This window comes from Triturus cristatus, chromosome 3_2 (genome assembly GCF_964204655.1).
Source record: "Triturus cristatus chromosome 3_2, aTriCri1.1, whole genome shotgun sequence".
NCBI classification, from domain to species: Eukaryota; Metazoa; Chordata; class Amphibia; order Caudata; family Salamandridae; genus Triturus; species Triturus cristatus.
In genome coordinates, this window is record NC_140584.1 from 733,488,635 (window position 1) to 733,502,282 (window position 13,648).

The following is a 13,648-nucleotide window of genomic DNA, read 5'->3' on the forward strand; positions in this document are numbered from 1 at the left end:
GGAACAGGGTCAAGACTGATTTGCATATGGCCAGGTCTAAACTGGGGTGGCATGGCGAGCAAAAGAATGATGGTTTTAACCCAGATCTTTTGACTGGGGGTGAATGTGTTGATTTGTTCTGCATTCTGTCCATCAATTGTGTGTCTTATGCTTTCTCGCCCTAAGTGCGCCGGGTATGCCCAGACGTGGGTCCCGGGCTCACTGTGCCACTGGAATCAAGCTATCCTGGCTGAAGAGGGATGAATCCCTGAAACCGGTCCTAGGATGCTTGTTTCCGGTCCAGGGAGGACCTGGCTTGGCAGTTCGGGCTGGACTATTCCCATGAGGCACAGGGTCAAGACTGATTTGCATATGCCGAGGTCTAAACTGGGGTGGCATGGTGAGCAATAGAATGATGGATTTAACCCAGATCTTTTGACTGCGGGTGAATGATTTGATTTGTTCTGCATTCCGTCCATCAATTGTGTGTCTTTTGCAAGAGTTCCTGCATGGCATGGACTTTTCAGTCCATGCCGTGGAGGAATCTTGTGAGGCGTTCCAATTGCGATGCCTTATTTTAAAGACACTATGGCCTTTGAAAGAGGCACCGCCTTGGGAATGCACCGCTGACCGCCCACCAGACTACAAATAACTTGTAATCTGGCGGACTGGCGGCGACGAGTCTCGGTGGTGCTAGGGAACGGCAGTGGAGTACCGCCCATCCTTGCACTGCCGAAGCTCATAATCAGGTCCTATGTCAGATGATGGGGAGGCCGACACACGAGGTGGGGGACAGAGGTGAGACTTATAACAGTGCCACAACTATGCGGAAGGTGATCATGTGGCTGGGGAACATAGAACTGAAGAGGCAGCGATAGATAACATGTTTGATGTTCATCCACGGACATATTTCCTCCTCTTTTGCCCTATTATGAATATTGATTGTTCTGAAAATCTATACACTTCTCTATGTTTGTTTATTAAAAAAGTAAAAAATAAAGGTTATAGAAAAAAAGTTCCCACCCTATTCCCCTACAAACCCAACAATCTCCTACTAAATTATAAATTACTAATTAAATTAAAAAAGTAAATTGCACATTTAAAATGACAAACTATATTTGAAAAAATTAAGAACAATTAAACTAATATTACTAGCAATTAAAATTAATATACTAATCAATATATATTAAATTAATAAAGAAACAATATTTATTACAACAATATTAAAGTAAACAATATTTAATACAATTATATTCTTTAAAACGATCTTATATACCAAAAAACACAATATGTTGTACCTCATATATTCTGTTCCACGATATTTTGGTCATCACAATATTTTTGACACAATATTTATATCATACGATATTTTTAATATGATATTTTGGTCATTCACTCTAAACCTAAGTTGTACAGAATTTGTTGTCTTTGCCACTGAATAGCACCAATAGAAGAGTGGTTTTGGTCGGTAACCACCCAGCCTAATTGCCTGAATTCAGAATATATGCCCAGTGTCTGAGGACGATTAAGCTGGAAATTCTGAAAATATTGATCCTTGATTCGATTTGTCCTTAGAAATTGTTTCCAGCTTATGTGTGATATACTTATAGAGTGTCTAAAGTGCAAGCAAAGCTTGGGATTTGGAAATCATTATCTCGTTCGGTGCAGGCTGAAGGCTATGTGTTTGGTAATACTTTTTTCCTCAATAGTCTGTGCTTTGGGCAAAGCTATCAATGGTGCAGCAAGTGAAGTGAACCAGAGCAGAGTGAGTGCGGATTTCACACCAATTATTGTTGTTTTTAGTACCTATTTATGGTAGGTAAGGCCATTTTCCTTGCTTGCATTGGAACCCATGACCCCCTTGCAAGGCTATAGGTCTGTGCAATGGTTTCAATATAGAAAAGGCCAACTGCTAGTATTCCTGGACTGTGTTCTCAGTAGGACTTAACAGGGATACTTATTTACATCTTTTTTTAATTACTTTTTCTCTGTTTGATTGAGTTTGTTGGATTTATTAATTTGATAGCGGTTGATTTCTATATTATGAGTTCCATGAAGTGGTATAAATGACATCTCAAGATTGATATAATCTTAAACACTAGCAATCCAATTCATAAATGCATTTTCAGTCATACATTTGTGGCAAACCAAAAATATCTCCATTTACACCTACCTACAATTCAGAAAAAGGTTTCCTGGTAGGTATTAATGGATTTAGTGCTGCAGATTTCTCTACCAGGAGTGCAGATATATCTGCAGAAGTAAGTCCAACTTGATGGGTGGGAAGACAATTTTACAAAGCATAATTTGCCTTTTAATTGTGTGAGTGTGCACAAACTTGTACATTTGAAGAATTTACAAATACCAATCTGACACCTTCTCACCATAGAAATGGTTGAAAAATTAATTCTATCCAAGGTGAATGTATCACTTGGTGTGTTTCAGACCGAGGCTACTGGGCCACAACCATAGTGGTAGGGATTATTTTCCCCTGGTGTCCTGGGGACCATCCTAATATGGCTCTGCAAACTGGGCCAAGTACAACATGTTCTCACTTGACTATCAGGGTGGCAAGGGCGAGCAGTCAAATGATTTTTACTGAGATAGTGTTGGGGGCAGAGACTTCAAGCTCAAACAATCAAACAACAGACTCAATAACTCACTGTCCAGCACTGTGCCAGTGTCATTAAAAAGAAAGGATTTTCATGTCATAGCAAAACAAAATACATACACCTTAATTGTGGTTCAGCTTCAGGGTTTTGCAATCCCATCCATTGGTTTTCGTTAACCTTCATGCTATCTACAGAGACCTATCCCAATTCTTAGGGTGTCCTCAATAGATTTGGTGACTTCACTGAGGTAAATGGTCTCAGGAAATTATTTTCACAGGTGAGAGTTCACTTAGCAATGGGTAACCCGTAGATTAGTTCATTCAGTTCTCGAGAAAAAGAGTTCACACCGGCAAATTTTAGCTTCCTAATTGCGGTCAAAACGCAGTATCTCAGTCTTTCAGTTTCAGGGTCCATGAGACCTGTTCAGCGGAAAGGGGGCCTGGTGCAGCATGGGATGGTGCACTCATTGAGATTGCACTACTGGCTTCTTCTTATGTGGCTCTGGACTGTGGATGGTGGTCTTGTTCCTTATTCAGGCCACTAGAAACAAATGGCACGGCAGGCATGGATAGTGGGTACTTGTCGTCTGCAGTTGTGACCTCCGGGCAGTGGGGAAGCTCCTCTGCTACGGCAGTGTCATTCGTCCTGGCAGTGGCACACCGCCCATAGATGCAGTGGCAGTCCAAGTCCCTCCGGTCATGTCACAGGGGTGCTAGACCGCATACTCTTGTTCAGGCTTGCAGTTACTTCATGCTGGTCAAGGCTTGAACCATGCAAGGAGGCAGGGTGGCCCTTCACACCTTGTTTAGGTGTCGGTTGTGCACCCAGGGTCACTCAGCCCTTCTGGATGCTCTACACACTCGGATCACAGCAGGGGTTCTCCTCCTGAATGGTTTCCCCTTCTACAGTGGGAAGCATTTTCCCACTTTCTCCAAGCAGGTAGACTGCCTTCTAGTCTCCAGTCAGATCTACAGCTTCATCAGCAAGTTGCACACATTTGAGGTGATGTGTCCTTACCTGTGGAAGACTTGGAAGCCTAACTATCATGCAGACTTGATCTCTGGTCTCACAGCAGCTTTTTGAGTACTCTGTGGAGCAGTCCCTTCCTTTGTCAAGAAGAACTTAGAACTGAAACCAAGTGGGAGTGTTTGGATTCCACTTTCACACTCCTTTTCCTGACAGAGGATTCTGATTTACTGTCTAAAGTTCTGGAACCAATTTGAGGTGATATATTTTCAATGTTATTCAGTGCAGACACAGCCTTACTACAAGGTGATAGCTCTCACAGTAGGTAGTGATGATGCTGGTTCCAAGTGGGAGTATGCCAAAACATGAGCACAATGACATGTGAAGTCTCTGCACCTGACTGTCATCAGGGAAGCACAATAGGCTATTCTCTCCCTTAACAAGCAAATCTACTGATCCACACTCAGTCCCCCACCATCCACCAGATGGCAGAGCTCAGGAAGAACTAATGAGAAATATCTTTATAGAAGACTGCCAGAATGTGTAAGAGTATTCCTGTTACTATCCTCCCTCACATCGGTGTCAGACTCTCCATCCTCTAGATTTAGGAATGCGAATAATACTGTCCACTGTCTGGTGAGCTACTGGCTGGGGAGCTACAGCCCATCCTCCATCTTGCAAGATCAATCCAGTATGGGTGGGTTTTAGACTACGTGCATTTTTTTGTGTCTTGATTTGTAATTGCCCAGTTGGTCTTTAAATACTCTCTTGTGACCTCTTTGCATGTTCAATCCCAGTAATATGCCTGGAAACATGGGATTTGTACAGGTTTTCAGGCATACTTATGAGATGTTTGTGAATTGAAAAAATTGTGAAATCTTCACTCATGATTTTACTTTTTTTTCATGAATTGGGCCCCAAATTTGATATTTTTAGACATTGTTCAGCCTTTACTTGTAGACAAACAAAAAATCTGATGGTTTCTTTTATTATGTACCGTGTACCCTATTGTAAATAGAAATATGCAGGCCCCTACTTCTGATTTTCCTACACCTCTACTCATCCAATTAACATACTGTATCTAATAAAAGAGTAGCTGAGCTACTACATATGACATTAAAACATGTACTTGGAATAATAGCGGAATTAACAATCACAAAAAGGGGAAAATATTATATTTTTGTGATTTAAGCATGCTGCTATTGTCCTACTTGAGAAACTAATTTGGAAGACAAAAAGGTTAGAAAATGTAAAAGAAGCTGTTAAAACTATCAGGGTTTTATATGTCAAAGGAAGTTGTAGAACAGAGAAGGCTTATCGTCAAAGTACTGCAGAATAGGAAGAAACTGCTGCCTTTCAAATATAACTACATACATTCTTGTCTACAAACAGGTTTTGAAAATGTATGCCCTGCAGGAGATTCTAACATTTCACCAACATTTCTTAACAAATGTTGATCTTGAAAAAATGATATATCTATGACATAGCCTTAAAAATAAGAAATAGAGAGATGGAGTAACTGTTGAAACTTGAAAAACATATTTGGTTGGTAGATATTTTTAGAATTATCAATTCATCCACACGATAATAGGCTTTTTATTCTTCCTTTCTCTAAACTGTTAATAGAATTTTTTTACTTTTTGGTCAATATCTTTAGCCTTCTCTAAAATGTAACACTCAGTCTGACTATACATCAGTGGAACATACTAAAGAGGTTAATGTGGAAACAGCAGGATACGGGCAGTGTAGATTAGAACTTGTAAGGCTGCAAAAAATAGACAGCGAGCCTGATTTAGAACTCGACGGACGAGTTACTCTGTCACAACTGTGGGGGATATTCCACCTGCTGGAATAAAAATCCCATTACATCCTATTAAATGTATATTTCGGCGGACGGGATATCCGTTACTGTTGTGGAGGAGTAACCTATCTGGAGAGTTCTAAATCAGGCCCAGAGACATTTAAGATTAGTCTTTTTATTGTTGAACATCAATGCATTTGAGAAATTAATACATTTCGATGTGGACAATCTTGGGACAGAGAGCCTTGGTTCATTTGAGGATAAATACTTGATTTGGAAAGCAATGAAAATTGGTATGAGCAGTAAATGATTTGGTGCATCTTTCAATAAAAAGAAGGAAAGGTTACAGGAACAAGACAAACTAAATCTTTGAAACAATGGGAAGATGAGCAGAAGTTTCATACAAAGGGTGATCAATATAAAAAGCAAGTAACAAAGTGTTAACAGGGTCAATACTGATTTGCATATGGCTGGGTCTGAACTGGGGTGGGGAAGTGAGCTAAAGAACGATGATGGATTCAACCCAGATCTGTGACTGGGGGTGAGTGTCTGAAATGTTTTAGCACTCCTTCCATCATCTCCTTATGTTTGCTTCATACTATGAACATTTACACCATGTTTCTGATATAAAAGACTGTTAATGAATTTGTATGAATTTTGGATTTACACTGTACATATAAATCGATCAATTTATGAATAGCTTTATTGTTTATAAAAAATGTACAATTATACCTTCAGGATAACACACAGATAATTATGTCAATACAAGCAGCACTGGCGATACCAGCTAATGATCCAGTACAGGAATCCGCTTTGCTGATCATGTACTTGCAAACTGTGCTTTGAGTCATGTAGTTTTTTTTCTGTAACTTACATGTTAGATCCCTGTCCTGTTGTGTCACATGCACTATATGCATAATTATTTCTTACAGCTTTTCCTTTTAAATTTTTCGACTTCTACAGGAAGTGCTCACCAAACTGGCACAGATAATTAACGAGGTGGATGTTTTGATGGAGGGCCTGCTAACTGAAGAGCTCAAAGACTGGAAACGGCGGCAGCAAATTGCCTGCATAGGTGGACCACTTCACACTGGACTGGATCAGTTCCAAAACTGGTATGAAGAGAAGTTCAGTTTCGTTTAGTTTACTAACAATGTGTACAATCCAGGACTTTGGATATTTCACTCTTGATGAATATTGTAGGAAGGGCCAGCATCAGACTTACTGTAGGAGAGACAATGCTAACTAGCCTGCCTATTTATTTGGCCATATGTGAAAGAAAACATACACATCTTATACACTTCTGTTGTATTTGTGTCTGAAGCAGTGTTCAACATGGGCAATCAGTCAACATACCAATTCGGAACAGATTTAAAAAGAAAGGTTCATGATACCTTAAACAATACTGAATTCTCAGTCCCAATTGGGTAATGAATATTGAGTACAGGGAATCCTTCCCTAGGCTTTTTAGTTTTATCCACGGACATTTTAAATGTTCTTTAATTTAATCAGACCAGGACCTACTAAAAGGATCACTGGGGACGAGGGGATGATGAGGTGCATTCTTTTAAAAGTCACCGGTGTCACTGCAGTTTAGTGCTCACATCTCCACAGTAAATGTTCATTCGGTTTTCAGCATTTGTTATTGTTTAGGTAACAGTACTTTTTTTAATGGTTGTATTAAAACTGTCTGACAAGCTCAGTCTGTTTTTTAACAACTAAATTGCTGGCCGCAAAGTCATACAATGAAGTAATGGTTCTGTTTTGCAAATACAGGATGGAAAACACTTATATTTTTTATATGCTTAAATGACATATCATCATCATGTAATCTTTATTTCAATCACTTAAGATCATGAAAGACATTTACAATAGAAACACTCAACCCAGCCATTGGAAGTTGGCAATCTTAATTAGATATAAAATATATAAAAAAGCGTACATTATTCTGTTAAAAAGATACTAAAATTCATATTAGTTAAAAAAAAAGCATAAAACTGATTTCCAATAAGGGTCCATACTACTAACTAGTTTAAAACCTAAGGAAGTATAATCATTAATAAGCACAATTATTCAGAATGAGTAAATGGCAAGTATATACAAATTCATGCAGCAGTGTATATTAAGTCGAGATATATAAAAGGAAAAAAGAGAACTCCAGCATGGTACAAAGAGCAAACCACCATCTATGCAATAGGGTGCTAGCAACAAAATATTAACCTGTCTGTTCCTATATCTTTTATCTTCTAGTACAACCATTGTTTTTCATGGGCTTATTCACCTTTAACATTTTATCACGAATTAGCCACATCCAACTTAGGAATTAGCAACTGCTAATACACACAGTACTTCTGTATTGGTTAATAACATTCTCATGACAATAGCTCTACTCCGAACACCCATATTTCTACTTTGTGGCTGCAACCATTTTCTCCGTGGTGCCCGATACGCTGGGCAAACAAATAAAATATGCGGATACGTCTCCTCACCATCTAAATACAGTCATTTTCTATATGCCATTTACATGTGAATGCATTTACAGGTAATTAACCTACCCGGAATTGAAAGTATAGGCGTCTGTCCCTGGGTTAGGTGATGGTATCCCAAAAATACTGTTAGAGAGGACGGGGCTTAAACTCTAAACATTTGCCTGTCAGGGAAGTGAACTCTGGGGTAAGTAGACTGTTCCTCTCCACCATGGTCCGATAAAGACCTTCCAATTCTTTTTTTGAAGGGAATTGTTGACCCTCTGGGTCATCCCACAGGTGTCGGACTCCCATACCAATCAGCTTTGTTTTAATATTTTGCAACAACTTAATTTTACATGAAGTGTCAGCCACCCATAAATGACATATCACAAAGGTCCATTTCTCGCAGACACACTTTTCATCAACCATTAACCTCAGGGCGGGACTGGGAACCAAAAGCAGCCCTGGCAATTTTGTTGGACCGGCTCCTAGGGGAGGGGGTTGGGGCAGGGATGCGGTTGTGTCAAGCATGGTTGCTTAACAAAACTGGCCCCCAGCACAGCTGCTCTTGTTACTGGGGGCCATTAGCAAAACGTACCCCCGCCACTCCAAAACCGGTCCCCACCCCTCCTGGGCAAACACCGGATGCCCGCTACGGCCATTTAGGTCCTGATTACCTTGCTGGCAACATGGATGTAATTTAGGGGTCACCAGAGGTTGCAACTGCAACCCCTGGCGCTGCTCTTGTGACCCCTGGCCTAAAAGGGGCAGAGGAGGTACCAGGAGCAGGAGCATTTGACTGCAAAAGGCTCCAGAGGCTCTGTGGCAGCATGCCTTGAAATTGTTAACGATTGCAACTTCCAACTCGTACAATTCGGCCTGATCAGCTGAAATGTAGCCCAGCAACACAGGCCCCAATTAGCAGCAACCAGGGCCTGGAGGCCTTCAGTATTGGCCAGATTTAACAGCACAGGAGAAGTTGTGTCTAAATTCAGGCCACCTTTGCTGTTCTGATATGCAACCTGCTGAGATGGCAGTCATTTTTGAAGAGTCATAATAAGTGCTTTTATTTCACATTTTATATTCATATCAGCACACTTTTAGTTTTACTGCAGCAGTATTACGTTTTTAAAGCATCCTAATTCAGGCATTTTCCCTCTGTTTTCATTCCAGATTGTGTGAGAGAGAAAGTTAATTTTCACAGACCAGCATGGCTTGAGGGAGGGCCTGCAGATTAAGTTTGATGTGTGTGTATTGAGCAGTTAGTGTCATACATCTGAGGTTTGAATTAGATATGTTGCTACAATCTTTGCATCACAGCTCAGATTGGAGATTGTCAAGCAATTAGCTAAGCAAATAAACTGAGTTGTGCATTTCTCTGCTTCATGGCCGCACTGGTGCGAATTTATTTCTCTAAACCTAAACTCTAGCCAGAATCAATCACACTGGGGCGAGGTTGCTGCAGCCAATCACAGATATGGGCTGAGCTTTCACCCTTATTGAAGTCTTCTGTTGTTGCCCAGGTAACTGGGCTGGCCTTCAATGGCTAACTTAGTGCCTCACTTGTGGTATACTGGTCAGTACCACGTGCCCAACTCTGCCTCGGGTTTCTCAAGCTACCCTTAGGCACATGTATTTCAAAATTGTATGCAGAGCTGTTTGAAGCAAAGAAGCCACATGAGGTGGTATGGATCCGGCAGTGACAGTCCACTTTCATGATTCTCCTGAAGTGAGACAAACTTCTGCTACCCTTGGTATTTTGGTGAATCTATGCCCATGGCTGGTAGACAGTTAAATAGTGTGCCTTTGGAGATACTTTCACTTATGTATAAAAAGGCGGTGTTTACCTTATATTATATGATATTTGATTCCATTGTACAATGTTGCCAATTAGTGGCTGGTTTAATTATTACATTGCTGGATTTACACAGAAACCATGTTTCAGTGGTAGTAGACATATAATATATTAGATTTAAGAGGATGAATCATTTCAAGTATGGAAAAGAGATAGATGTAATTAGCAATGAATGTTACTTTTTTAACTGGCTTTTTAACTATGTGGTATTAGCAAGAGTTACATTTACACAATGCTAGAATTTGAATGAATGAATAAATAAATTAATTTATTAACTGTTCGATTAATTACAATCATTACAGTAAAAAAAGATAAAAAACTGAATTTCCTCTCCCCCCTGCCTCCTCCTCTCCCCATCAATATCGTTGTCCTTATAATCAGCCTTTGGCCCTTAGCTCATTTGTGCAGGTTCTCAAAGTTACTTGTAATTGCATGTCAAGTAAAATGAATAAAACAAATAAATACTGGGACTTTAAAGTCTAGTTTAGTTAGTTAAACTTTATGTTTTGAATAACAAGATGGACCCCCTTAGTGCCTGGCCGGGGACCATCCTATTGACTTCAACATGTTATGAAATTTAGCATACTAGTAATGAGAAGTAGTCAGTTAGTCTGTCACAGAAGTGGTATCACCTTGCAATCCTGATTGAGTGCATGAATTTCCCCAGTCTTGCTAGGTTTCTTGTCGTTGATTCAACAAAGCACAGGGCCAGAGCCTCTCTACAGGTCCTTACTCCATTTGCCATAAGTATTGAGCTAAGAAGGTGCCAATGCTCTTATTCAGTTTGGGACAACAGCACAGGAGGTGCAGCCAGAATTCTTTGTAGAGGGAACATAGCCTGCACTCAAAGTTTTCCCCCTTGCGTGCCCATTCTGGGTTGAAATCCGTAATGAGTCTCATGTAGAGAATTATTCTGTGGACTTGTATCGTTGATGCCTCATGTTGACAGGTTTGAGCTTTTTCCAAAATGTATGATTTATCCATTGGCTCTGTGATCGACCTAGGGCGGAGGGTTTTGATGTCTTGAGCAAACGATTTCCAGAACTGTTTCTTCACCACTATCTTTCAGTCGAAAAAAGGAATTTCTGGTAGTTGTAAACCTGCTTCCTCTATCCTCAGGGTGTTTATGGCCTGGCCCAGGCTGGTATGCCATGCTGAACCTTCCACCTCGAAAACTGACCTCAGCTGGTATCTGAGTTAGTCTGCTGGTGCCCTCAGGATCCTGAGGTATAGCTTTTTCAAGTCCGCTTGGCATGACAGGGCCGGGCTCCTGAGGCCGATCTCCAGTCTCAGCCTTGAATTCCTTGCTGACCGCAGAATAAGCAGCACTGAATGATATGCTTTGGCTTGGGTTGTATTTAAGAACTTCTCCAGTGCTCCAGGAAAAGCCATATGACCGTAATAGATGGCAGGTAGCAATTTTGCTTTTAGAACGAACAGTACTGGCTCAGCTGATGGACTTAGCAGATGTTGGCTCAATTGTCTTAATTGGTGAATGAAATTGTTGGCCTTGGTGTTAAGATGTTTTCGGTGTATATTTGAGTTGGCCCTTTCTGAGAGCCAGACACCAAGGTAATTGGAGGCTTCTACTGTTCCAATTTGCAGTTTGCCCAGAAGCCAATGGGCTTGCCTTTTGTGCTGATGTTTCACAAACACCACTACTCTGGCCTTCCACTGATTTACCAGTTGATAGTTGTCCTGGTTGAAGCAAGCCCGCTCATGCAGGGCTCTCTGAAGGCCCACTCTAGCATGGTCTACTATTATTGTGTCGGCTGCGTACTGTAGTAACTCCAACCTTACCCTGCCCAGCCTTGGGGATACTAGGCTGGCGTCTTGCAGAGCAGCCCCCAGGTCTGCAGTGTAAAGGTTAAACTGGAGCGGGGGCCAGCACACAGCCCTGTTTGAGTCCGTTATCTGTCAGAATTTTTAGGTCACTGTGTTGGCGCTTGTTTTAACCCAAACCCAGGGATTTTCATATAGCGACTTTATTGCTTTTAGCATTTTGGGTGGAATCCCCCAACTGTTTGGTTTCCACCAAACCTTCTGCGGTCCACTCTATCAAAAGCTGTGCTGTAATCGATGAGCAGCAGAACAATGGGAAATCTTTTTCTTCACCACCTGTGTTGATAAGAGATCCAACGCTATAATGTTGTCCATGGTTGAGGAGTGTGACCTGAATCCTTAAGGAAATGATGCCCATTTCTTGTGCCATTGACTCCAGATCGTTCATGAGAAGACGAACGTAGGCCTTCCCTTCAAGGTCGAGCAGAGCGATGAGCCTATCGTCTGATGGCTTCTTGAAGATGGGGAGCAGTATGGATCCCATCCAGGAGTCCGGCATCCTTGCTGTTGAAAAGATGTTGTTGAAAAGCGGAGTTAAATTTGCTACCCAGAAATCCGGCGCTGTTTTGAAAACTGGTGCTGGTAATCCATTTGGCCCTGGTGCACCATCATTTCTCATTTTCGTGATGGTCCTGATAAACCCATCAGCTTTTATTGGTGTGCCTGGTAACCTGCGGTGCTCCTCTTCCTGTCTTTTCAATTCTGGGTGACCTTTATCAAGAGGGACAATCAGGTGCTGATGTTTTGTGTTGTTTATCCTGCGATGCCCCACTCCCTGATTGATCACTTCTGTAGGGCCTTTGTCAGAAAAGACATTCGAGTATTGTTGTGCTACGTGGTTTGACCAATCACACTACCTAATTTACTGGATTCTATTAGGAAAAATGGGCATAGCTATTTTCTGCATAGGAACAATGGGTATTTAACTTGTCTTATGTATGTTCCCTGAGATATATTTTCATGATTCCTGTCAGGGAATGGTAATAACTATTTTGCATATGAGGGATTATGTGTGTTAAGGGGACAGTGAATATTTTTTCCACTGTATTCTAATGGTTAATAATAAATGAAAATAGCTAAGTGTTATATGGTGATTATGAGTTTTAAATGGCTGTTACATGTTTCTATATGGGGAATGGCGTTTGCATGTATCTGGCACTGTATTTCCATGATTTCTGTAAGGAAACAGTAATTATATATTTTAAGCATTGGCTATAATAGGCGAAAGGGTGGTTGCATACATTTGCCACTATGTTGTAATGTTTCCTGTTGAGAATTTGGGAATAGCTAATTTTTACATGAGGGAGTACTGGTAGTAACTGGCTGTTCCATATCCCAGATCAGTGTTTTAATTTATTCATCTAGGAAAAAGGGGGCTATAGCGATTTTCTACATGGCAGATTATGGGTGTTAAATGGCTGTTACATATACCGAGCACTGTGTTATCATGATTCCTTTAAGGATATGATAATGGAAAGATTCTGAATAAGGTATTATGGACATTAAAGGGGTGTGGAATACCAATACCACAGCAGTCTAATCGTTCCTGTTTGTAAAATGGGAATAGCTAATTTTTACGAGGGGAATTACAGGTCGTAAATAGCTGTTCTGCACCCTGAGCACTGTGTTTTATTTATTGCTCTGGGGATAATGGGAATAGTGAATCTGTACATGGGGGATGATGGCCATTAAGTGCACATTAAACACATTTGGTACTATATGCTACTCATTTCTGTTACAGAAATGAAAGCACGTTTTTCTGTGTGGAACGTTATGAGTTTTAAATGGCCACTGAACATAGCTGGTACTTTATTATCTATAGGGGATAATTGCGTTGTGTGTCTACATATTCTTAACCCGTGCGTGGCCCAATGTGATTTCTGGATTATCGAGCGAGTGGCTGGGAGTGTTAACATGTGTCGTGGGGCTTCAAGGTTGGAACTGGTACATGGATATAAGTGGATTAAATGGCCTAAGCATTCTTTTTTTTTGTCTTTATGCTGCCAGGCAAAGGCTATGTAAAATGGGAGGGAGGCACCACATGCCATATGCATTAGGTTTGCCAAGTCTGGATGCGAGGGGTGATGCAACCCAAGCCACTTTGGACACTGTGGTGTAATCATAG

The 13,648-nt window shown here is 40.9% G+C and overlaps 1 protein-coding gene across 1 annotated transcript in view; it reads left to right on the forward strand.

Annotated features, from left to right (window-relative positions):
- STAT4 (signal transducer and activator of transcription 4) overlaps nt 1-13,648 on the forward strand; it is a 772,166-nt gene that overhangs the window by 267,729 nt on the left and 490,789 nt on the right. Inside the window, exon 8 of the mRNA XM_085648785.1 lies at nt 6,322-6,473. Within this exon, the coding sequence (XP_085504911.1) occupies nt 6,322-6,473 (152 nt within the window). The remainder of the gene's footprint in view (nt 1-6,321; nt 6,474-13,648) is intronic.